Here is a 24,283-nt window from a genome sequence, read left to right as displayed (position 1 = left end):
TGATTTGGTGGTGAACTGTCGTTGGTGTACCTTTCCTAACTACTGGTGAGATTTCAAATCAGAATCATCATCATCTTTGATCTCCAAACATCTTTGAAGCAGATCAGCTGGTGTAAAATCACTTGTAACACACCAACGCACAACAAAAAACCTGGCAAAGATCATTTTTTTAGAAACATCGTCACCTAGTATCCTTGTATACTAGGAGTCAGGGTTAGCTCTACCAAGCGGCATGTAAAAATCTCTGTATTTTATTGCTACTAAATCACAGACAGTCCTGAAGGCACTGGTAGATGAAGGCCCTGTCGCTGGCACCCATCAATATATGGGCGCTGGATGTCAGAATCCTTTTGGAAACCATTAGGAGGTGTGGCGACTGTGTGTTCATTGGCGGCCGAGGGTAGGTGGGGATCTTCACGCACAACTGGAGATAGTGGAACGCCAGGTGGAATCTAACCCGGACCGCTAACACAAACAACTCCTCTTTGCACATAGATGGTCGTGGGATATCGTCCATTGCTAGACATTCATCCTGGGTAGGGAGAAAAAAAAATTCAATCATTACCGTTATGATGTTCAACAAATTAATTTAATTACTGACCTTTACTGACCTTTGGCATAACACAATACTCATTCATTCATCTTCTATACCCGCTTATTCCTATTCAGGGTCACAGGGGTCTGCTGGAGCCTATCCCAGCTGTCTTAGGGCGAAGGCAGGGTGACACCCTGGACAAGTCACCAGTTCATCACAGGGCCACATAGAAACAAACAACCATTCACACTCACATGCAAACCTATGGACAATTTAGAGTGTTCAATTGACCTCACATGCATGTTTTTGGACTGTGGGAGGAAGCCGGAGAACCCGGAGAGAACCCACGCAGACACAGGGAGAACATGGAAACTCCACACAGAAAGGTCCCAGGCCCGGGCCCCGGAATCGAACTCATGGCCTTCTTGCTGTGAGGCGGCAGCGCTAACCACTGCGCCACCATGTCACCTAACACAATACTAAATGAATGAAATAATTTACTTTGTCGCAATATGCTCTCGTACCACTAGATGGTACCAGAACTTACACTGTGGGCCTTCAGTATACTTACATTTGTGTCAGAGAATCTGTAAGTGTTTAGTGAAGTGTGTGTGTGTGTGGGGGGGGGGGGGGGGTTTGAACGGAAGAGAAAGAAAGAAAAAAAGAAGGAAATACCCACCGGGGGGCAGCAGGAACCCACACTGATCTTTGCTTGCTGGCCACTCGCCAGGAAGGTGACAAATACTTTGTTCCGCCCCAGAACTCGGACCCCAACGTTTCTGTTCAGGGACAGAAAGATGGGGTGGAGCGGGGTGGGCATGGACCCTGTAGTGCTCCAGCACCAACGGCATATTTTGGCCCCCTTCTCATCCAAACACAAACCACCTGATCTGTTCAGGTTCAGCCTTAAACACAGAAACATGAAAGACTATTCTGCTCCATATGTTCGACATTTTGTCCCAAAACAAAAATCTCCCCAACTTTAAACTACAATTTCAGTCTGCACTCATGGTACTGCAATTTTGAAAATGCTCTCACCATATGGTACCATGGCCGTAATAGCACGTTCCCCTGCCATCAGAATGGAATATGGCTCGGATTGTGTGATGAGGGCCGCTGTCGTCCTCATATACAATGCAGAGCCGCTTGTTCTCTCCTGTGACTACGACAAGGACAGCCAAGTGGCCTGAGGGGTAACTGATATCATGTTGATAAGGATGAGAAATCAGCTATATGAACAAGCAGTCTGGTGCATCGTGATCTGCTCTTTTTTTCATTTGTTTTTAAATTGAATTTGAATTTCTTTGAAAACTAATTGTATGGTGGATACAAGATTTGTGCTGAACCATCAGGGAACACAATGAGAAATTTTGTGCCGCTGGAAAAATTCTTCTGTCGGAAGTCTGTTCTATCCTGTGAATACAAGTAATGAGATGAAAAATCAATCAAAACAGTAGAACTAATTAATATAATTGTCAGTCAGCCTGTATAATAGCATCTTCTGAGATCTGGAGAAGTTTTAAAAGTCTGAAAAGTGAACCCTATTTATTCTGTCCAGTACTAAAATGCCAAGGTAGCTATGTCTATACACTGTGCAGTCAGACACAGTCAAAACTTTAGATTAGTGTTGGCTTCTTCAGCTGACTAAACTGAACTGAAAAATTGTGTAGACATTTCAAGGTATACATACCACTGGTATAAAATACATTAATACTTATGTTTTAATTATTGTTGGAAACTTAAACAAATACAAGACAGAAACAAAGTTGCACTTACTTGATGGCACATGCCAAACCGGTGTGGTATATGGTCACAATGTGGGAACAGCTCATCCATGTCCTTTACTTCCAAGAACATGCCAGCTGTGCTAGCTGGGAATACATACCAGCAATCGTTATTGGGAGGGTTAGAGAGCCGGAAGCGGAGCACCTTGGAGGCCGGGGCAACTACAAGAAAACACAGAGCAAGATTATCAGAATAAAGTCACAAATAATTTGCACACTCAGGACTGGACCTATTGTTACTCACAAGTTTTGACTACTGGAAGCTTGATTGCATCGGCTTTGTACATTGCGATCCCTGGTAGTTCACTAATAGGGATGAAGATTAGTGAGGGAAGAAGGTGAGCACATTATTCATGGTGCAGACTTGTACCTGTTCAGGTCATCCATCTCCTTGTTTTGGTTGGGAAGCCGTATCGCTGTGTATTGCTCATCTACCAGGAATGTTAAGTTTTCAGGCCTCAGGTCACATCGATGCTCCTCGAGTATCTCATACAGCTCCTGCCACTTGGCGCAGCAGAAGGTCAGAGCTTTCTAAGAGGCACACAGAAGAGGATGCACGCAAAACTTTTTTTGCATCAGGTATATTTGAGAATTCTGTCGCATTTTCCCCCCCTTTCCCACCTCTGGATCTTGCTCATCCAGTAAAGGTTTGGCTGTTTCCCTACAAAACTCGCATTTCACAGGGTATTCAGTCAGAGGCTGGGCCTGGACACAGTGTCAGATTGGTATAATCAGTGACTGAAAGATGCCGCTGGATGGGAATTTAAGATGAAAGTGGAAGCTCTTACTCCTGGAGGAATGTTTGGTGGGTTTAGCCTGCACATGTCACACTCCCGCTTGTACCTCAGAATTCCTGCTGCCTCAGTGAAACAGAAGGGCAGGTCACCGAAAGACCGGAGGTCCTCCTCTGGAATCTTAACAAGCAGGCAGAAGTTTTATTTCATTTATTAAGCTTTATTTGAAAATCAGTGAATCAAAGAGAGACAAGACTGGCAAGGAAAATAAGCCATAGTAGAAATGCCTCACCAGGTTGTCCTCAACAGGATGTGGCTTGCAGGACTCAGCCTTTGATACAGCAGCAGTGGTGGAATCTGGAGAGTCAGTGAAAAAACACTTTGGTCCTTTCTAGAGCGGCAACCAGTTGCTTAATACTTTCATTTTTATCTTATTAGAATAAAGCCTACTAACCCATATTTGTTTGTCAGTCTTCACTAGAGTAGAATCACCGTGTCACTGAACGTGTCCAACAATGGAATATAGCTGCTCAGCAGCTCAAGTATTTTTGTCTCCCCTGCTATTGGACTTTAACTAGGAGGAAATTTACAGTCGATAAGACAGAACACTGTCTGCAGTGTGAACATACCTGATTAAATGTACAGTCAGCCAAAAACATAAATAATAAAAATGAACAAAATCAAAGTAGCAAGAGGATATTAATGCATCTGCACTAGATATTAAATTTATGTTAAAAAAAAAAAAAAAGAATAATGAAACTATATACATCGAGAGAGAGAGAAACTACGACTGGATATAGAGCAACTTGCTCACATCAACGCGTCACTCTTCTTAATGTTGTCTGTATCCTTGGAGATGAGAAAAGCTGTGTTCAGATTAATGCGTGAATTTAATATTTTTATTTAATCCTTGTGCCTACTTCCAAATGTTGTGAAACAAATATGCATAGCGTCACACTGTTTTCGCTGCGACTTCGTTAAACGTTAATGCGCAACGTTTGTGTTGAGACAAAGGCGAATTTGACGTTCTCGTTTCTGAACAGGCTCATTACCGCCACCCTCAGGCTGTCATTGCTCTTCTGTTTTAACACTTTGTGGCGTGGATGGTACACGCCCACTTCCATCTCCGTGCATTTTAAAAGAGCCAGTGATATAACAACGTGTGTTTGAAAATGTTCCATTGTCTCCGAGATTAAAGTCTTTCATTAAAAAAAACAACTTAATCATTCTGGAATCAAAGTCGGATAGATAGATAGATAGATAGATAGATAGATAGATAGATAGATAGATAGGTTTGTAAAGTGACAGCGGCAGGTGGAACCGGTAGGCTACACACCTGATTCGGCTCCAATCAGCCGCGCTGCTCTCCTACGCAGCTGATTGGTCGGTGACACCAGCAGGTGCAAAACGCCACCACTGAAATACCTGCGGCTGGGCGCCGCTCCGCCCGCTGTTCGTAGTACTGCTTTATGAGAAGTCGCGACAGAATGATACCTTCAGAGAAAAGGAAAAGTGCCGCCTTCTATTTGACCGCGGCCGTCATTTCCATGTTTTGTTTTGCACAAACAACGCACTGCCTATGGTTGAAGAAGACGGTGAGACAAGGAGAACACGAACCGAACAAGGCAGCAGTCCAAACGACGGAGACCCAGAAGGGAAGAATCGTGTTCGGGAGAGTTTTTGAGAGAGACGCTGCTGTAAAGTCTCAGGGTGTAGACGGAGTCGAGCATTTAAACGCTGGGGTTGATAAACCGTATCAAGCTGACCAGCCAGGTAGAAGAACACCGTCCTGAGCGTTATCAGAATGGAATTTAGTTGAATGTTGTTGTTTTTTTTTTTTTGTTTCTTTTTTTGTTTCTTTTACTGAACTGTCCTGCTGATCAAAAGGACAAGAGAGGCTCGATGCCTCTGCCAGGGTGGCACGGGAAGCATGGCATAATATGTTTCCCAACCTCCAGTGTGCCAGGGACCACATGAAGTTCAGAGCAGTGGGATCAGGAGCCCCTCATGTTCTCGTTGAACAAGGTAAACTAAATTAAGCCATGCACAAAACTTGCAAATTTTGTTTATGGTGGGAGGTAATGTATTTCTAATGGTCATCATTATTTTTCAAGTCCAAAAATCATTAAAAAAAAAAAATTAATTCATAGATCCATAGATTTCACATTCCAAGTTTCCCCATTCAGTTGGTCCTCTGCTTGTGGTGCTGTTTTTAGAGTAGTTGTCACCAGAGGTGGGAAGTAACGAAGACAAATACTTCATTACTGTACATAGGTAGATTTTTCAGGTATCAGTAATTTTACTATTTGTTTTTCTGTCAACTTTTTTAACTTTAACTCCCCTACATGTGTACACAAGATCTCCACTCTCTACTTCTTAAATTGGAGAAACATGCTTGTTACTTTTGTGTTTAAAATATACAAATTCTGTTAAAAGTATTTAACTTATTTATTATAGTAATTTAACTATGCTGATATATATATATGTGTGTATATATATATATATATATATATGTGTGTGTGTGTGTGTGTGTATATGTGTGTGTGTATATATATGTATGTGTGTGTGTGTGTGTGTGTGTGTGTGTGTGTGTGTGTGTGTGTGTGTGTGTGTGTGTGTGTGTGTGTGTGTGTGTGTGTATACATATGTTGGGGGGTTAGAGGGAGACTATTCTAGTACCTCAGCTGTGTTAGAAAATAACATTGGTTATTGAAAGTATAAACATCTAATAATGGCTTACTGGTCATAACTATCACTAGTTATTACACTGTGGTGGCACAGCAGCGTTGAAAGAAAACTATAGTATTGAGAGAACCAAAGCTGGCCCCTGGTCAGTTCTGTCCAGATTATTCTGTCACCTTTTCATTTTTGCAAAATTATCAAAAATGTCTCAAAAAATCTGTATTTTTACTTCACTCCATTTTATTATCTATACTTTCTTTCTTTTACTGTACTAATGGAGATACATCAGTACTTAAACCATCACTTAAGTACAGAATGTGAATACTTTTGCTACCTCTGTTCGTCACTGCATGCTTGAGAGCCTGTGTTCCCTGCTAATTAGTCTCCTAATTTGTTTCCTTACAGGAAATGGGACCCCTTTGCCTTTATTTGAGGTTCCCTCCACCTGTGGCTATAATGTGCACAGAAAAGCCTTTGTCCTTGTTATGTCAGTTCCCTATGATGGCTGCTATGTAGCTCAAGAGGTAAGGGCTGATGTCGCACAAATGTCTTGTTTGTCCTTAAACCTGCAAAAGGAATCTTAGTTTGTTTTGAAACTTGTTTTTACTACCTAACCTCAATGGGCTTGTTTTTCTGGGCTTTCCCCTAAAGGATGGAAGCTATGTACTCCCGCTGCATTGGCTTGGAGCACCAGTCTCTCTCTTGTGTCCAAAACTAAATCCACCACAAGATTCTTCAATGAGTACACCAGCTACTGCAATGACTTCGCCACCCCCACCTCCAAGGGAGCCCGAAATTCCGCAATATTCTCAGTTCCGGATCAATCCTATTTTAAATCCTAATTCTTCTCCCAAGTCTCCTGCAGCAACTCCTTTGTCAGCAGAAATACAACACATCTCTCATCCCTTTTTTCTAACTAACTCCGCTGGGAATTCGGCATTCCCGCAACCTTTCCCATACTACTTCAAAATGAATCAAGGATTTTCTCTCTTGCCTCCAGCTACCACTGCAGCACCAGTTGCCACAACCACACCCCCTGCTGACGCGACACAATCAAAACCTGATTCAGTCGCCCAAATGTATCAGTTTCCCTTCCCGCCATACTCGAATGCCTACCCTTGGCAACTTCACAATCCTCAGTCAACTGTTCAGTTTCCATTTCCTGTATACCACCCTTATCCAATTCCCATGCATCCTTATAATTTCCCTCCTGCTGCTCAGCCACAAGTTGCAAGCCAAATGCGGTCTGCAACTGTGAAAAAAGATGCTGCAGCAATAGCTCCCTCAAGCTATGCGATGCACCCTCAGTGGCAGTTGTTTCAAATGCCACCGGGACAGTCTCCAGTAAGATTTGTGAATCCTCACCGTAAAGCGTAGTTTCCGGAGAACTCTGGTTTTCAAGGTAAATAAATGATTGAAAAACACTTTGTTTGTAATATGTATAGAGGGTCACTAAACAACTGTGCCAGCTGTGGAGAACAGAATACTAAATTTGCCAAAGTAAATGACTCCAACAAGCTTCCTTATCCGACCAGTTGTGATATGCACTGTAACCATCATCCAACATTCAATACTGCTCCTGCCACAGGTTTATCTTCAGATTGAGTAGTCCTGTTTTAATTAGTTTCCTCTTTTTTAGATGTTGCCATTTCCTGTCATGGTTGGAAATGTGTACACTTCTGGGTCAGTAACCAGTGCGCACTACCTAATTACATACTGAAGTGAACTCAAAAAGTCAGACCTGTTTGAGGTGTTGTTAACTTGTCAGGAAAAGTGTCCCCAGCAAATGCTAACTAGTGCAGATTAAGCCTCATCATTGTGGGTAAACTTTAGTGTCCTCAGCTTTGGAGGTGATTGAAATGAAAACAACTGTTCACCAATCCTGCGAACCAACGTAAACTCTGCATATTGAACATGTACATGGGCTGTGTCAATGCCATCTAGCCCAATATCACAAACGCTACTTTCTTAATCAATATGAGAACCTGCTACCAATAAATCCCGTTGCTTAGGGAGAGGCAATCGTTGGAAGGTATTTGGGCAAAGTATCTGTGGATCATATTTAATTTATTATGTGTAAAAAATACAACACCGCACAAGCTCTCGTGCCTATAGCAAAACAGTACTGGAATAAACGTCCGGGTTTTGTGTGCTTACTCCAAAACTCAGGAAAACGTTCAAATGTAAATTCTCAACTAACCTTAATGCACATTAACCAACAAAATAAAAGTCCCTCAAGTTTCTACCGTTAGGCTCCTATTCCTACTACTATGGAGGGCAAATGATCATTGCACCTGTTGCAAAGGTACAGGATATGGTTGATTGTATCTCACAAATTGTACTTGAGTCTCTGTCATATTCCTCTTTGCTCACCTGTGAACCTGGCAGTGCAAGGTGAAAACTGATACCTACCACTACTGTAAGTGCATGTGCAGGGAAAATGCATTCAATTCATTTTTATACAGAAAGCAATGGACTTGTGGTTGAGGAAGGTAACGGGGGGGTAGCCTGGAGGTGCTTGAAGTCTCAGTCACACTAAGGCAAGATGACAAGATGACGGTGAAATATCTGCGATCCCGAGCTGCTGACTCACACCTAGCCATGGTTATCTTATAACATCAAGCATGAAAGCATTGACAAAGGCACCCTTTAAATGCAGGAAGTTTAACAAGTGTGAGAATTGCAGATTTTAGCCTATTTAACAGTTGCACATGTTTTGTTATTTCATTATTTTAGACCATTTCTGGAGAAAGAAGCAAAGCATGGCATTGTGTAGACTAGAAAAGTGCACACCCCATTCTGTCTGCTCGTATATACTTCCACATGGCGTGCTGTCCTCTGGGCATGCTTGGATGCTACACACACACACACACACACACACAATTTACACACGTCACTGAACGTAAGACACGTGACAACAGAGCATCGTGTAAACCAGATATTTGAAAGCAGAACTGCGCACTTGTATCCATCCTTTGAGTTTTTGAGCGTTGGTTGCCTGGAACTATGGATCTCTGTCGCTGTGGAATAGGAAATATTAATCAATGCACAATTATGTCCTCTCACTGTCACCCTGCAGCGCAGCATGCCAGAGTCAGTCGTCCATTGATTCAACATTTTGTTTATTCTCGTTCCCTTTTTTTCTGCTCTTGAACTTTCTGCGACAAAGGTGAGTCTTGCATGTGCTTTATTTTGCTGTTTTGTTTAACACAGGAAATTTGGACACTGGCCTTCACAGTTTTTGCAAAATGTATATTTTTGAAAGCAGGATTAAAATAAATAAATTAAAAAAACAACCTTAATTTGTAGACACAGTATGAGTATTTAGTTTGATATTTAACTAATTATGGTGCATTTTGTTTCATTAGATTTCACGATCACAAAGCCTTATTTGCCATTTGTGCACAGCCACACAGTGCGAGCACATAAGACTTCTGCAGCAGAGAAGAGGAAAGCTGACTAAACGAGAACTAAATATGAACACTCATTAAGCATCACATTGAAACAAGTTTTAAGAAGGTAGAGGTTAGAAACGAAAAAACATCAAATGTGCGAACCAAATGATGTGTAACCAAATATGTTGTGAATGTGTCCCACCATCTTCTCCTTACCTCGGACTACTTTCAGCTACTCTGGTTTTGCTCTTCCTTTGCTCAACGCAGTACCCCTGTGATGGAGGACTATGATGTGGACATGGACGAGGAAAAGGAAGGAGAGGTTTCCACAAGAAAGGCCACACAGAGCCACTGTTGGGAGGACTGCGGAGAGAATGGCATACAGCAACAGAGAGGCGGTGGAGAAGGAGGAGGAGGCGGCATGGTGAACAGCCGCAGCTGGGCCGAGGAGCTCCAGGACATCTTTGTACAGCCGCCAGAAGAATACTTTGGTGGAAGGCAAACCAGAAGATGCAGCATCTCTGTGAGTGACGGCACCATCTTCCTCTGAGTTCGAGAGCACAAATCTAAATTAGCACTATTTCAGTGTCTAAAGTTTGCTGAGTGATGAGGTTTTATCAGAAACAGAGGTTGAGGTCTGTGTCACAGTTGTATTTGGAGAACTGCGAAAGGGCTCAAACGCTGAGGAGAGGACGTCAGGCCTCTGATGCTGATGATGGCCAAGAAATGACTCTAAAATGTCGTTTGGTTTAATCAGCCCAGCGTTCCTGTGTGACACGGCGCTGGCAGGACTACGAGCTTGTGACTGCGTGCGTGTGAGCGTGCGGTTTGTTTGCACGAGTGGGCACGTGCACCGTTGTACGGCTCATCACACTCGAGCCTGCCAAGTGGAAGAGGGGATTCCTGTGGGAGAGCGTGCGTGCGTGTGTGTGTGTGTGTGTGTGTGTGTGTGTGTGTGTGTGTGTGTGTGTGTGTGTATGTATGTATGTATATCAGAATCAGAATACTTTTATTATTAATCCCACAGCTCTGAACATACGGAAAAAAATGGTCGACTGTAAAATAGGTGAAAGTGTGAAGTAAGCAGTGATTTCACAGTGAGGAGTTGTACAGTTTTATTGCCACAGGAAGGAAAAACCTTCTGTGGCACTCCGTTTTCTACATATATATTTATTTGTTTATTTTTCTCCTCCTTTCCATCCCACCTCAAGATCAAATACACTGAACACAACACAGATTCAGGTGAATGTGAATAACCTGGTGGCGCTGTGACAGGTTGCTTTAACAACGCTGATCAACTGTTGTTCCACCGCTGTGTCGTCCATCACACTATATTTAGCCCAGCCACCTTGGCCTGTGGCATCAATCACAGAGCCTTCTTCCTCCAGACCTGTGTAGCCTGTGTCACCTCCAATGAGGTGAGCAGATATTGAGCAGCTTTTTCGTCATGTTGTCTTCTTCTTATTTGTCCCTCTCAAAGACGGATGAGGAAGATGGAGGAGCAGATAGCGTTTCAGTCGTGGTAGCACTGAGCATCTCCCCTCCCTCCTCTGTTTCTCTCCTGCTCCTCCTCCTGCTTCCGTCTCTTCCTACTCTTTCCTCTCCAGCTCCCCTCACCCCTCCCGCCACCACTGCTCACCCTCCTCCCCTCTCCCTCCGCCGCCATCGCCGCTCCCACCTCCCTCTCCTGCGCGGAGCTGCGGTATAAGAGAGGGTCTCCGGGGTCTGGCTTTCACTGCAGTACAGAGAAGGGCAGGGCAGCTGTTTCAGTACGATGTGCTGAAGGATGGTGCATCAGGAGAAACGCATTTACCAGGTGTGTGGATTTGTGTCACTCGAGTGTGTGGGCGATTGCTGAGGGCGTGGTGCGTGCAGTGTGTCCTGTACAGTTTGTTTCAGTTATCCACCGTGGTGATGAAACAGCCGTCATAGATGTGAGAAGTGTTTAGCAGTGGGCACCATCATTACGGGTTCATTTTGCTTGTTTCTATATTTATTCATGACATAGATTTATTCTTGGGAGAAAATAATCTTATTGTTGTGTTGATTGGTCCAGGTTTTTGATGATGAGTCTCATCTCTACAGTCATTTTAGCCATCAAACCAGACAAGGAGGCAAGTAAGAAAGTCTCTTGCACCTTACAAATGAAATCTTTGCTAGGTGGGGAACTGTGTGTGTCTGTGTGGTCTTTAGTGGGTGATCGGCTATGATAAGACCACATTGGCTGTGTCATCAAGGGTGTGTTGTGTGTGTGTAGACAATACAGACAGTGCTGGACGTCCAGCTGTCTGACAAGAATACACAAGGGGCAACGCTGTTGGCTGGGTGAGCGAAGGCAATCATCTGTGATTGATGCTCTTACATCAGAGCTCCTCAAATGATGATGCATCGTTTAAAAAAAACTGAGCCAAGGGTTGGTGTCAGCCTAGTTTTGAGGTTATTTCGAAAGAGAGAGAAAGAGTGAGTGAGTGAGTCTTTTTACATGTTATTCAATAGATGTGCGCTATATATATGTATATATGTATGTATGTATAAATATATATATATATTTGTATATATATATATATACACATTTATATGTGTATATATATGTGTATATATATATATATACATATATATACATATATAAATACGTATACATATATATATATATGTTGTATATAAATATATACAGTATCACACAAAATGGAACAATGGCTTCCCATCATTTCATGATAACAGTGACAACAAAAACAAACACTTTGCTGATGCTGAGTGTAATCAGATGGACTGACGTCGGAGAAAGCTGTTGAAATTTTGGGATTTTAAAAAGCAATCTGTTTCAAACGAGAGAGAGAGAGAGGGAGAGAGACAGTGATAGAGAGAGAAACAAAGAGAGAGAGTGTGAGAGAGAGAGAAACAAAGAGAGAGAGAAAGAGAGGGCAAGAGAAAATGCTTCACAAAATCGTCGAGTCACACATAAAACTGCCATTCTGGAATTCATGAACATGTTTGGTTTTGGTAATGAATGATGATGAAGAAAGATTTCAATTACAGGTTTTAGCAAATGCAGGATTTCACATTTTGTGTACAGAGGGCCATAAAGTTTTTTTCGTTAGTTAGCAAAAATTGATTTTGGACCAGATAATCGAGACTCGTGATGAGGAAGATGATAATGATGATGGTGATGATGAGGAAGATGTGTTAAAGAGAGTCACTAACATTATCAAGTAACTACCGAGACGTGTGTGATTTTAAAATGGTGCTAGTGATTGGAACTGAATTTGTGCTTGACATTTTTTTTGTCCATGTTTGTCTTGTTTGTCTTTGTTGTTGTCTTTCTTCTGGTTTCCCCCCTCGGCCGGCATCGTCAGCTGGTATACCAGCTGAATGGTGCGCAACGTCTGTTCTTTAAATGAATTTCTGTTTTCTTCTTGCAGGCCCAGAGGAATGAGAGAGAGTGCATCAGGCAGAAACTTGCCCTTGGCAGTTTCTATGACGACGAGCCAGTCATCTACACCAGCCGCAGCACAAATGGTCCGTCCTCCCGGTAGGTTTGAATCTGTGTGGGTGTGCGTGTGTCGTAGGTTTGATCAATGAAGCCTTTGAAGGCCAGCAACGATATTTTAGTGCTTTTGCTTCCGACTGCATGACTGCAGACACTTTGGACCCTTTGATGTTTTCCTTGGATAAACAGTGAGATACGGCTCAGATAGAACTGATTGCTTATTCATGTGGCGCACTCTGATATACTCATCTATTTTTAAACCTGAATATAAAATTTGTCAAAAATGTTGTTGCCATACCGTCTTTGGTCTGAGGAAGCTTTAAACGTAGACTGAGGAGGAGCAGCCACACACTGGAATTATTTGAAAAGTTCTCTACATTTCAAAAAACAAAACAATTTAGAAGATTTAGAATTCTTTCTATTCAACCTACAACAAAAAAAGACCAGGTTTTAGCTTCCTGCTAACACTAATGCTTTTTTGTGCCCGCCACATGTTTGGAAGGAAATTAAAAGTTTCAAGGCAGTCAGTGCCCTTTGTGACATCACAAAGATGATGGATGGTGTGTTTTTGAAGCACATACTTTCTGAAAAGATGCTATAGAGACACATTTTATTGGTAAAGAGAATTTTGTACGATGGTACTTACCAGTTTTTCCTGTTAAACTTCATCAAATGAAGCATAGTGAAGTGCTCCTGATGCCAGGATGATGACATTTTCTTTCATAGAACTAAAGAAAGTCCATGTATGCGGAGTAAGGTCTGTCGCCTAAATTTAGATTTTAATTGCTGGTGATCAAAAAATATTTTTCCTTTGTCTGTTGACCTAAGTGTTTCTCATTTTACATTTCGTGAAATCGGGTTCAAGGAATACTTCCCTCATGATATCAATATCGATGAGAAGCATCCAGCAGTGTCACTACTTTAGGATTCAGTCAGTTTTGGTCTTACATCACCAGTACGCCTCCTGAGCGTCAACACATTTTGCTGCGCTGCCCTTTTTCGATGACGGCTTTGGCCCTCAGTCACTTCAAACACAAATCAAACGAGTCCTGATTGAGGAAGTGCGCCTTACTATGCGGTCCACATCTTTGAAAAAGGAAGTCTGTGTTTGTAGTCTGTGAATGCTGCAATAGACCAACCTCCCAAGTTTACAGCAGGGCTGGAAATTCCATTCCTCATCCTGCACAGCTCTGGAGATGTCTGTAAGTTATTGTTCTTCAAGTAGTGCAACTTTGGGTGGTTGGGTTCTTTTCAGTCACAGTATCGTGACTGTGATGTAGTTTGACGTTGTTCCGAGGTCCTGGAAAATCAGCTGTGGTCTTCAGGCCTAGCTGCAGGACAGCACCTGATTCTCCATTTCATCAAGCTGAAAACGCCTTTGCTCCGCACTCGATAGTGATGTAACAAAACTGTTTGGATGTTTGTTTATTAGTGTTTGTTTGTTTGTTTGTTTGTTTGTTTGTTTGTTTGACAGATTCTTCCAAGTCAGCCACATAATGTAATTATCATGTTTGGTTGGTCAGGGTGCTATATTGTCACGTGACTCAAGTATTTCCCATCTGTAGATATGAACGAGACCGAGGCCACTAGAGTTTATCTTACCTGTGAATTATTACGTTCACGGTAAAACGTGTTGGATTAAGCTGTAGCACAAAATAAAAATTAAATGAAGTAAAGGGGGATTTACATTTAGGAGTAAATTCCTTCAGGTAAAATGCATTATAGAAAGTGACTTGGTACAATTGTATATATTGTTTAAAAGGGGCTAAGGGGCCAGGTTCGAACCAGGGTTCACACCTAAAGACCAAAGGGAAACAATTAGAATACAAACAATTTTTCTTTGCTTGTATTGTATTTGTTTTTTCTATAATCTGAACAAATATAAACATGCATGTGGCAGGATTTGGAATTCCTGCTGTCTGAAATGGAGAATGGCCCAACAAAAATTATGCTTTCACTTTCCCTCATTTTACTTTTCCCTCCATGTGTTAAACAATGCGGACACAAGTCTTCTGAAATCCCCCTTCAGGCCTCAATGGTCAGAATTTGAAATGACATCTGCGATTCCTCCCAGGCTGCAGAGTGGAGTGAACCTGCAGGTGTGTTTTGTCAACGACAGCAGCAGTGACAAAGACAGCGATGCCGAGGACACCAGGACAGAGACCAGTCTGGACACACCGCTGTCCCCTGTGGTATGCACGCATACAATTGCAGGCGTTGCATTAGACTCTTTCAGCCTTGTCGCACCTGTTCCCTTCAACTGCGGCTTTCGCCAACACTAAACATGACATCACCGGCCTCACGTGCGCCACTTCCTCTCCAGAGCAAGCAGAGCTCATCGCTGTCGGACCGAGACACGGCAGAGGAGGACTCGGACCCGCTGGATGACTGCGGAGGGTTCTGGCGGGTGCAGCGGAGGTTGCAGGAGGAGGCGCGGGTGGCGCTGGCTCTGGCCCGACCCATGGCTCGCATGCAGGTGGAGGTGGAGAGACAGATCCAGCTCCACAGACGCTCACCTGTGGCCGACTTGGTTAGTTAGTGAGAAGGGAAAACAACTCCAGGAATTTGTTGTTGTTGGTGGAAGGCTTTTTTCCTCCCCAAGACAGACTGTTTTTTAAATTTTATTTACATAGAAAAGTTTGTCTAAAATACTGAAAGACCAATTCAGCTCTTGCACAGGGAATGAAAAGGGAAATTACATAAACCTACCACAGCCCTTTATCATTTCGGTAAACTGCACATGTGAGGCTTTTATATCCTGGAAAGTGGGTTAGCAGGACTTGAACATGTGTTTAGTCTTTATTTTTATACTCTTGTAGTAGCATTCTGCAGTTTTTCTATCTTTAAATTACAGTTTCACATTATTTTTATGATTCTTTTTGTGTGTTTGGAGCAAGCAAAAAAAGAAAGAGTTGAGAACAGCAAGCAAGGAAGCAGACAGGCATGTTCTTAGAAGTGGATGCCAGGCAGGCAACGGGAGTTTAATAATCCTGGTTAATCCTAGATGGCAGTAGTGCCATCCTCCCTGTTCCAAGCCAGAGACTTTTACAAATGAATTTGAATTAGCAGTTTAAGGTAGAAAACTACATAGTGCTACTTTAACCAATCCCACCCTGTTTCTGCCTAAAACTTTCTGCATGGGTTTTACACACACAGCTTCCACATCTGCCTCACATCAGCGAGGGCTTGATGAAGAGGAATCTGAGACGAGGGGACATGAGAGACATGAGTCTTGGGCAGTTGCAAGTCATCACCAATGACCTACACTCTCAGATTCAGAGTGTGTACACCAGGCACACACGTGACACACTCGATACTTTCAGTAAAAGCCGAAGCATTTGAAATGACGGGATGATTAACTGACCATTTCGATGGGACGGGATGCAGGTTTTAACGAGGAGCTGGTGCAGTTGCTGCTGCTGAGAGATGAGCTGCACGTAGAGCAGGACGCCATGCTGGTGGACATTGAGGATCTCACTAGGTGAACCTACCTTGCATTGCTTTTCATCCCCGCAAAAATCAAGTCTGTCTGCTGAACTGCCTTTCTTGTCTTCTTGTTCCTCCTCTCTCTGTCCCAACAGGCACACTCACAGTCACCAGAGGCACCAGGCCGAGAAAGCGATCTCTAAGTAGACCAGAGGTCTGCTTTACCATCTTTACCTTCCGCTCCATGGACCATGTCACCATTACTCATGAAGCTACGTTTGTGCCCACCGTTTCTGGAAAGATGAAAACGTTGTATGCTGTAATAATAACAACCCACGGGCACATTTATTTAGAATGACATGTCAGGATGTTGACAGAGGACAGAGGCCCTTGTCTCTTACACATGCTGCTTAGAATATGGACACCGTTGAGTTTGTGTTGCCACGCCATCACGCCTCTTATCAGGATGATGATTCTGTCTTTACCCCTTTTCACCATTTTGCACGGTACACACCTTTCTGTTTACAATGAGTCAGAGAGACAGCACCTGCACGCCTTGTTTGTTCCTTGTCTTAGAAGGTCAATGACCACTGGGGGCCACACCTGAGCTAAGGGTTCAGTTTGTATTTTTGTCTCATTAAAAAACAATTTGTCTAGAGTTGTCTTTGAAACTCCCCAAATTTCCAATCAAACATTGGTAATGAGCTGCACAAAGGTCATTAAACCCTCTGCACTGATTTGCGGCAAGGTTTTGGTGTTGAGGCTCTAAACATCAGCAAAGGTGAAAAAACAAAAGTCATAACTAGCTGGCTCACCATCCAACTGCTCTAAAATTGTATTTAGAGACTGACGGGCAAACCTTTTGAACTTTACATGAAGACAAAAAGTGTAAGGCGGGTTCACAGGAACAGCCCTTATCATTTTGTGCAATCTAATTTTTGTCATGCTCACTTTAGTGGTGTTGGAATTAGTTAATATAACACATAAGACAAATATACATATATACAATAAAAATCACAGCCTTAACATTCAAGTATTTACTGGTTCTGAAGTTTTTTGGATGTATTGTATGTAAATGTTAAAATATAATTTATTAAAGGAATTAAAACATGTCTAGTGTTGAAGTGTTTTCACTCTTGTATTCGCAGAGTTATTAAGATGAAATTCATCTTAGAAATTTTCTAATCAGTAAATGTACAGTAACAGAGGAAAAAAATATTTAATCCCATTGTGCTTTATCATTTTAAGGGAACACATTTGCATTTTGCCTTCCAGATAACTGCGTGTGCATCAGTGTATTTACTGTGAGTTCATAGTGCAGAGTTTCATTCAGTTGAATTCATACTTACCCAATCATTCACACCTTTAGAATAATGTTAACACTTATGTGGCTGTAGGTTTGCGAATTTCCACAACTGTGGGGACAAACATGCAAATGAAGAATGGATTCAAATTAAACCAAACTTTCATTTTGAGAAAAAAAACATTCAACAGAACCATATTTTAATCTTAATAACATTATTTTTATTAGGAGCCATAGTATTATATAAACTGTGGAGAAACATTGTGTATGACCGTTATCACACAGCATTTAAGAAGGAATTAAATGTACTTTAAGTATAAAGATGGCATGTTAATCAAAAAAAATATCAAAAATTAAACAAAAAGGAAATCCTTTTCCCTTTATGTTAATTCCAGTTTCAACAAAGATCTCAACATCAGGGGGAACTCACATCAACTTGACGGTGCACTTTCAGTATCACAGCAGTTGAGGGAAGTCCCACCATGAGCACAGCAAAAAGGGTATAAAATGTCCAAGAAGTTCTTGGTTCATTCAGTCGATTGAAAGAATTTGAATCCATCAGTCTTTCACAGAGTCTGAATCAACAGCCCCGTCCAAGATGGTATTGATCAACCACTGTAAGTACACTGTCCCTGACGTGTGTGTGTGTGTGTGTGTGTGTGTGTGTGTGTGTGTGTGTTATTTACCTTGAAGAAAACATCTCTAATAGCAGCTCCCCTTTCCCACAGTCTATGCTTCTGTGCTGCTGCTCCTGGGGTTTCTCTGCCCTCTCAGCCATCCTTTCCCCATGAAAGTTCAAGGTCAGATGGCAGAACAGTGCACCTCCTATGCACGGATGCTCCTACAGAACATCACTGACACCCTCTCGCAGGTAAAAAAAACAAAAAAAACAAAAAAACTCATAACCAGATCATGGCTCCTGCAATCCATTTTGTGAGATGTGCGTCAAAGAGAGTCGCTGTGCACCCTCAGAGGCCGTTGTTTGGTGGAGTCGAGTGCGAAAAGCCGAGAGTGGAGCTCCACCTTAACACCAACACCACGTCAGCGTGTGCACCAAAGGTAAGAATCGAGTGTCTCACAAGCCTGTTTTTTGCCATGCATTTAATCTTTGCTCCCTCATTTGCAACTGTGCCTCGTTATGTATTTATATTTTATGTTGTGCTGATCCGACAGGGTTTGTTGTGCTCTGGACTTGTGATGTCAGGATTTAACCAGGTGAGTTTCCTGTGAGAATTTTTTTTTTTTTTTTTCAATTTTGTTTTGAAATGTTTATTTCAACACTGAAAAAAGTTATGCATATTTTGTAAAGCGCTTCAGAAACAGAGGTATTTCATTGGCGGTTTCTTCTGTTAATGTTTTAGCATCTTTTTGGTACTGATGTCAAAAAAGGTTCAGAAAACTGACATGCCTCCTGTCAACATAATGTGTGCTTATTGCACGCCTGTAATCTGCGATTTGTCTTTACAGACGTTAAAAACTGGTGACAAAGCAGCCAATGTTCTACAAAGATAAATATAAAGAATTTGTTTATTGGTTTTATCAAGATAGCAATGTATTTAGGGAGATGCATGAGTGCATAATTATGTTGCATCAATGTTGCATTAACATTCATCCAACCGTCTTTCCATTCAGGAGTCTTGTCTGAGAAACATCAGGGAAGATCTGCGTCACTACTACAAACTCCTGACCGGCTACTTCCATCCTGAGAGTTCACTCCACACCCTCCTGCTCAGCCTCAGAGAACTCATGGAGGTGACTTATCCCACACCAACGCAACTGAGTTTCACTGTAAAATGGCAACACAGTTCTTGTTTGACATTCCACGGAAAGCTACTGTTTCAGCTAAATGTTTGTTTCTGTTGTTGTTTTTTAAACAGAACTGCTTTATGTGGTCAGAGGCAGACAACTTGACTTTAGAGAAGGTAAGCTCTGCTTGATCTGTTTAATGAGCTCCATTGCAGTTGTGTGTGTTTCTTCTGTCAGTCATTGTTCTCCTGCTCTACTTAAAGACTGCTCCGGCGCATCTTCGCAGCTACGGCGACAGACTGAGGCTCTGCAAGGTGCTGAGTGGCTTCCGAGTCCGAACCATCACCATCAACAGAGCCATCGCGTACATGAGTTCCGGTGAACACATGCAGTGATTGTTAACAAAAATATTTATTTCCAATTTATTCAGCATCACAATGATGCGTGAAACTGTATTTATTAACAATCATCAGTTTATGATTGACGCATAATATATACAGACTATTTATTTCTATTTATTGTCCTGTCCCTTCATTCATTTTTCAAGGAACACAAAATAAACATTTGCTGCACTAAAAACACTGATTGTTTATTTGTTTATCCATTTTTTTCTGCAAGTTGTCTTCATAAATTTGACAATTTGATCCAAGAGTCACCTCTTAAACAGTCTGCATAATTTAAATGTAGTCCCTGCCAGCTACTTCTTGGAAGTGAGACCTCCTGCTGTAGCATATCAAATCACCATACAATGGGATTCGCTGTATAAAGATTTTAGTTCAACCAGGAAAGCATGCAAGCATATGTGAATGTGAGAATGTATTCAAATATTTTGATATTACTTGATCACTTAAAATATTAACTTATGCATTCACGCATAACGCCATTTGTCAAAACGTATGCATTAGGACAAATTAATTTATTAATTTGCATCTGTCCCAAAGGACAGATGCTGCATGTAGAAAAGCACGGGGATCACAATCAATTCCCTGCTGTCATAACTACAGAAAGAAATAGAAAGAATGGCGTATGCGGTAAGTGCGAAAAGTGAACTCGTTTATGCCGCTGCAGCGCCGCCAAGTGGACTGTTCAACATTCTGTCGCCGCTTTTTCTGCGCCGAGGGTCGTGGAGGTTGCGGCAGCCTGTCCCAGCTATTCAATGCAAATTGAGTTCATCAAAATCAAGCCCACCAGGACACCCAAAGCAGGTTATACTGTATACCCATTGACAATGATTAACTACGCAGAAAAACTTGGGTTGATTTTTAGTGTTTTTGGCGAAATGATTATCGATTTAGAGTAATAATTAGCCCAGCCTCCTTCCAGGTGTGTTGATGACCACTGATTACTCTCAGCTGCGGTGATATGTTCAGAGTTAACAGGACATATGAACTTCTCCAACACTCGTCCAAGGGCCAAGAATGGATCGTAATCCCCAATGCATCACAGCATGGTGTATCATCGTCCTTGTCTCACTCTGCACGCACACGGAAAGCCGCCTCGTGCACCAAAAAAGCTCCAGCCAGGGAGGCCTTTATTCGTCCAGTATGACGCACAGCCGCGTCCCGTTGTTGGGGAAACAACGACAGAGCGCCGAGCCTCCCCCGCGACCTCACCCGGTCGTGGTCCACTGCCAGCCGGACACGATGGAAGTGATGGTGCAGGCGGATTTATTTGACAGTGGCCTCAAGGTGGACGCCAGACACCTGCGTTTAGGCTCAGATCCACCGGCAGAGGGCAGTGCGTGCAGGGCGGCGCAATCCGCAGAGGCGCAATATACCATCCGGTCCCACCTGATGGAGTGTGGAATTCAGCTCTCGGTGAACATTCTCACACTTTTAAACTAAGCTCATTTTAGATTCATCACAAAGCAGATTTGTGTGGTGTGTTGTTGTTTTGTTTTGTTTGTTTTTTTGGTTTTTTTAAAAAACCTGTAAACCCTTATTATTTGACTTCCAAAAAGCAATTCAAATCACATTCATGACTCTATTGGATCAGTGTCAAATTAAGTCAGGTTAAAACATTGTATAGCTTTTCAGAAAAGACTATTTAACTCTCTATTTACAAACTTCTGATAGCAGCAGAAGGTCCCACTGCACTCACACTGCATCCAGATGACACCGATTCATTGCTGGACCTTTCACATGTTTGATAGTGGACACACGCAAAGCCGACACTAGGGTCTCAGAGGCAGGTGAATGACTTCATCAGTGACAACATCTCACAAGGGTGACATCCAGAGCTGGACTTTCAAAGTAATTTTGCAAAATATGGCAACATTTAAAATTGTCTGTCTTTCAGTCATCAGAAGAAAAGATCATCTACTCTACTATATTGGTCTATTCACCAGAACCTTCAGATGCTGGTTTACTTAGACTTGATGGAGCTGCAATTCCAATCGAATGTCATTATGATAAGTAAGTAATTTCATATCTGACATGGATTTTTGTGCTTTTAGGCTTTTATTTCCTAGGATGTTGAGAAAATAAGCACTTTAAATGTTTCTTTTTCAGTCGATACTCTTTGGATGGTATTCCTTTACACCCCACCTGGCTTCCCTTGGTGTCCACAGTATCAGCAGAAGACCGCATAGATTTTAATCTACTGCTCACTACTGGTAATAAGAGTATCTTTGGGTTTATTTTTTTTATCAACTGTCTTTGGAGAAGTGCTACAATGTTTTTTGATCTTTTGTTTTTGTCTTGTAAAATGAAATTAATTTGTTGTAATATTTTGTCATTCTAATCCAATCATCACAGCTGACTGGCACTACAAGAGGGAGGAATACCTTTATTTCCTGGGTGACCAACTTCATTTTGAGGTTTCTGCTGTTGTCCGTGACCACACGCCACTGAGAGTCTACGTTGACCACTGTGTTGGCACTGCAACTCCAGATGCAGAGGCTTCATTAAGATATGACTTTGTTCAGAATATTGGGTCAGTACATTTGGAGGTAAAAAAAAACCAAAACAGAATCCTTGAGGAAAGATGTACCTGTTTTATTCATAACCTAACTGCCTTTCCATGTTTTGTTCTTTTTTTAACCAATGACTATAGATGTCTTGCTGATACTTACCTCACAAACTCCAGTTCCCATTTCCTGCCAAGAGTTGCAGAGGACAGGCTAAGGTTTCAGGTTGATGCCTTCAGGTTCTACCATGAATCCAGCAATCAGGTTCCTGTCTGCATTTTATTTAATGCTTAAGTCAAAATGCTGTCATTGCTTCATTCAATTTTGAAAACTGGTTGCTGTATTTACCTCCCAAACTATCTCTAACGTAGGTCTACATCACCTGCTATGTGAAGGCCGTCCCTGTAACATTACCTGTCAGCTCCCAGAACAGGGCCTGCTCTTTGATTGACAACAGGTATATCAGTGGTCAAACATTCTAAGAATGGGGACACACGGTTCTCTTCTCACGCAGACACAAAAATATGCAGAAATCTTCCATCTTTAATGCTGTAAGATTTTTTTTGTTGCCCTCAACCAAAATGTAGTACTGCCTTCTTATCCAGGTGGAGGTCAGTTGACGGAAACGACGACATGTGTAGAAGTTGTGATCCCTCCTATCGAGAGGCGTCACAACCGCCCTTTGAGATGTCACATCAGAGTTTAACCTACAACGGGCCAGAAAGGGATGGCACCTTCAACTTTAAAGTGGGAGCTCCACACAGAACCACGCACAACCAACACAGCAATCTGCAGCAACCTTTTGCTGGACTGGTGAAGGCAGGAGCAGGTGAGCTCAATATTCCATGTTTGCTTACACTCAATTCTGCAAAGGAGCAAAAGCTTCTTAAGCTTTGAGTACAGGAAGTGAGTTCATTGTTTGCGAGATCTCTGTAATTGAAAAGGTACAATGTACAGTGTTTCAAATCCACCAATCTCCACAAGCTCCTCAACAATGTCTGAGCAGAGTTTTTTTTCATTAGGTGTTTTTGTCACTATAGACGGTTAAAACATGTCTGAGGCAGCAGGCATTGGGGCACTTTGAAACCATGAGATTTAAAGAAAGTTCTGAGGGTGAAATGAGTTGAGCAATTTCCCTTTAAAAAATGGAAAAAAGCAGCATAGAGAATTCTTAATCAATGTTGGAAAACGTGTACCTTTGGTTTAGATGTCTGAAAACTTAACACTACACCTTAACACCTTAACACTACACTTAACACTAACCTCTTCACAATTTTATGTTGCACATGTGATATGTCCTGCAGGGAAATCTCTCCAGTTGGGACCCATTACCATCCTGAGCTCCAGACAAATTGACACAGGTTCAACAGATTTGAAAAAGCCATCAAAAGGCACTACCACCTGAAACTCAGGAGATCTAACAAAGCCTGTTGGAAAATGCATTTTAAAAATGAAAATATCAAGGGATGCGTTCAGTGCAAACGACTCATTGATTGACCTCATTTTGCCATTTCAACTTGCCAATATTTTTGTTGAGATTCTTGTCCTCCCCTACTTCCCTGTTTGTTTCAAATAAATATTTTACATTAAAATTAAATGTATTGTTGTCATACTTTTATATAGCAGCATTAGGATTGCATGTGATTTCGCTAATTCCTTCCAAATAACTTAATTAACATTGAGTTTCAAGGCATCCCATAGTCATTAGGGACCTGTAGCAGAGGACATTTGAAAGCAATGCATTTTATGTTTTTGTAATTTGACTCAAATCCACAAATTATGGATTCAAGTTATGAAAAGTTGGTAGATTTCAAAATAAATCTAATACCAGTAATTTTGAAGGAGCATGCATGCTATTAGGGAGCACTTCCCTCCATTACAACTCACAACCTACTTATGCTGTAATCACATTATAGATTATTCATCTTGAGGGCAAATGATGAAAAATGAAATCTTGCTCTGTCATATCCCCTGAAATCGGGTCCATAGCTCTATAAAGTTATTTTTATTTTATTTTGTTAAATCAATGTTTTTTCTTTTGTTTTTTAAGTTGTAGTGAGCATGTCTTGCCTTTAAGGGTTAGACATTTGTTAATTGTTTTGCTTAATTTTTGTTTGTTTTCTTGAGAATTTTTAGCAAAAAAATCCAAGCAGAGGAAGCTCTTCACACTTCCTGCTTTATGATCTGCCTGTAAGTGGAGGTCAGCCTCACTGCTGCAGTCTTTTAAGCACACCACACACTTTGGCCCTTCTAAATGAATCCATTGTTGATATTCCAAATGGC

At 41.8% G+C, this 24,283-nt stretch overlaps 4 protein-coding genes and 1 long non-coding RNA gene across 13 annotated transcripts; 4 read left to right on the top strand and 1 right to left on the bottom strand.

The window, feature by feature from the left end:
• Positions 1-230: 230 nt before the first annotated feature.
• LOC142885153 (glutamate-rich protein 6) lies at positions 231-4,530 on the bottom strand. 4 transcript variants are annotated; one of them, XM_076021334.1, is made up of 12 exons: positions 4,390-4,530; positions 3,508-3,627; positions 3,346-3,410; positions 3,108-3,233; positions 2,941-3,024; positions 2,690-2,850; positions 2,564-2,625; positions 2,312-2,481; positions 1,866-1,948; positions 1,574-1,732; positions 1,215-1,440; positions 231-532 (listed from the first exon to the last, which is right to left on the bottom strand). In XM_076021334.1, the coding sequence occupies exons 2-12, from the start codon at positions 3,509-3,511 to the stop codon at positions 266-268; spliced, it is 1,407 nt and encodes a 468-aa protein (XP_075877449.1). In that variant the 5' UTR covers positions 3,512-3,627; positions 4,390-4,530; the 3' UTR covers positions 231-265. The 4 variants fall into 4 exon arrangements, with proteins under 4 accessions (XP_075877449.1, XP_075877450.1, XP_075877447.1 ...); XM_076021335.1 differs by lacking the exon at positions 4,390-4,530 and adding an exon at positions 4,106-4,174; XM_076021332.1 differs by lacking the exon at positions 4,390-4,530 and adding an exon at positions 3,868-4,025.
• LOC142885155 (uncharacterized) lies at positions 4,383-9,304 on the top strand. Of its 4 annotated transcripts, none has more exons than XR_012926263.1 (5): positions 4,383-5,078; positions 6,141-6,259; positions 6,387-7,235; positions 7,375-7,418; positions 8,815-9,304. It is a non-coding gene; the product is annotated as an uncharacterized LOC142885155 (long non-coding RNA). The 4 variants fall into 4 exon arrangements; XR_012926262.1 differs by having other exon boundaries at positions 6,387-7,418; positions 8,815-8,904; positions 9,104-9,304; XR_012926261.1 differs by having other exon boundaries at positions 6,387-7,418.
• A 35-nt stretch (positions 9,305-9,339) lies between these two features.
• Positions 9,340-17,155, top strand: LOC142885151 (schwannomin-interacting protein 1-like). 3 transcript variants are annotated; one of them, XM_076021328.1, is made up of 8 exons: positions 9,519-9,653; positions 10,611-10,946; positions 12,550-12,659; positions 14,692-14,809; positions 14,941-15,147; positions 15,774-15,897; positions 16,005-16,098; positions 16,199-17,155. In XM_076021328.1, exons 2-8 carry the CDS (start codon positions 10,917-10,919, stop codon positions 16,248-16,250), a joined length of 735 nt encoding a protein of 244 aa, XP_075877443.1. In that variant the 5' UTR covers positions 9,519-9,653; positions 10,611-10,916; the 3' UTR covers positions 16,251-17,155. The 3 variants fall into 3 exon arrangements, with proteins under 3 accessions (XP_075877442.1, XP_075877443.1, XP_075877444.1); XM_076021329.1 differs by having other exon boundaries at positions 9,521-9,653; positions 10,738-10,946; XM_076021327.1 differs by lacking the exon at positions 10,611-10,946 and having other exon boundaries at positions 9,340-9,653.
• A 789-nt stretch (positions 17,156-17,944) lies between these two features.
• LOC142884263 (interleukin-12 subunit alpha) lies at positions 17,945-19,615 on the top strand. The gene is made up of 6 exons (XM_076019774.1): positions 17,945-17,963; positions 18,075-18,217; positions 18,319-18,405; positions 18,520-18,561; positions 18,979-19,098; positions 19,356-19,615. The coding sequence occupies exons 1-6, from the start codon at positions 17,945-17,947 to the stop codon at positions 19,485-19,487; spliced, it is 543 nt and encodes a 180-aa protein (XP_075875889.1). The 3' UTR covers positions 19,488-19,615.
• A 743-nt stretch (positions 19,616-20,358) lies between these two features.
• LOC142884262 (zona pellucida sperm-binding protein 3-like) lies at positions 20,359-23,405 on the top strand. The gene is made up of 8 exons (XM_076019771.1): positions 20,359-20,909; positions 21,391-21,506; positions 21,603-21,706; positions 21,849-22,026; positions 22,147-22,264; positions 22,372-22,457; positions 22,606-22,829; positions 23,305-23,405. The coding sequence occupies exons 1-8, from the start codon at positions 20,511-20,513 to the stop codon at positions 23,403-23,405; spliced, it is 1,326 nt and encodes a 441-aa protein (XP_075875886.1). The 5' UTR covers positions 20,359-20,510.
• The last annotated feature ends 878 nt before the right edge of the window (positions 23,406-24,283 follow it).

Source organism: Nelusetta ayraudi, unplaced genomic scaffold (assembly GCF_046127955.1).
Source record: "Nelusetta ayraudi isolate G7.1 ecotype Tasmania unplaced genomic scaffold, CSIRO-AGI_Nayr_v1 ptg000011l, whole genome shotgun sequence".
Lineage (NCBI taxonomy): Eukaryota > Metazoa > Chordata > Actinopteri > Tetraodontiformes > Monacanthidae > Nelusetta > Nelusetta ayraudi.
Note: the sequence above shows the minus strand (reverse complement) of the source record. Positions and strands in the feature narration are given on the sequence as shown.

What these genes read in the sequence shown, in the direction of transcription:
- LOC142885153 (XM_076021334.1), bottom strand. An exon ending in ATCCTGTTGAGGACAACCTG is followed by an intron (nt 3,234 to 3,345) that starts GTGAGGCATTTC and finishes CTGCTTGTTAAG; the next exon opens with ATTCCAGAGGAGGACCTCCG. An exon ending in GATGGTTCAGCACAAATCTT is followed by an intron (nt 1,733 to 1,865) that starts GTATCCACCATA and finishes ACATGATATCAG; the next exon opens with TTACCCCTCAGGCCACTTGG.
- LOC142885151 (XM_076021327.1), top strand. Translation starts at nt 9,408, where the DNA reads ATGGAGGACTATGATGTGGACATGGACGAGGAAAAGGAAGGAGAGGTT. An exon ending in CCAGAAGATGCAGCATCTCT is followed by an intron (nt 9,654 to 12,549) that starts GTGAGTGACGGC and finishes TTCTTCTTGCAG; the next exon opens with GCCCAGAGGAATGAGAGAGA. An exon ending in CCTACACTCTCAGATTCAGA is followed by an intron (nt 15,898 to 16,004) that starts GTGTGTACACCA and finishes GACGGGATGCAG; the next exon opens with GTTTTAACGAGGAGCTGGTG.
- LOC142884263 (XM_076019774.1), top strand. An exon ending in TGATGTCAGGATTTAACCAG is followed by an intron (nt 18,562 to 18,978) that starts GTGAGTTTCCTG and finishes CTTTCCATTCAG; the next exon opens with GAGTCTTGTCTGAGAAACAT. An exon ending in GCCTCAGAGAACTCATGGAG is followed by an intron (nt 19,099 to 19,355) that starts GTGACTTATCCC and finishes CTCTACTTAAAG; the next exon opens with ACTGCTCCGGCGCATCTTCG.
- LOC142884262 (XM_076019771.1), top strand. Translation starts at nt 20,511, where the DNA reads ATGGATCGTAATCCCCAATGCATCACAGCATGGTGTATCATCGTCCTT. An exon ending in TGCTCTTTGATTGACAACAG is followed by an intron (nt 22,458 to 22,605) that starts GTATATCAGTGG and finishes CTTCTTATCCAG; the next exon opens with GTGGAGGTCAGTTGACGGAA. An exon ending in ACTGGTGAAGGCAGGAGCAG is followed by an intron (nt 22,830 to 23,304) that starts GTGAGCTCAATA and finishes TATGTCCTGCAG; the next exon opens with GGAAATCTCTCCAGTTGGGA.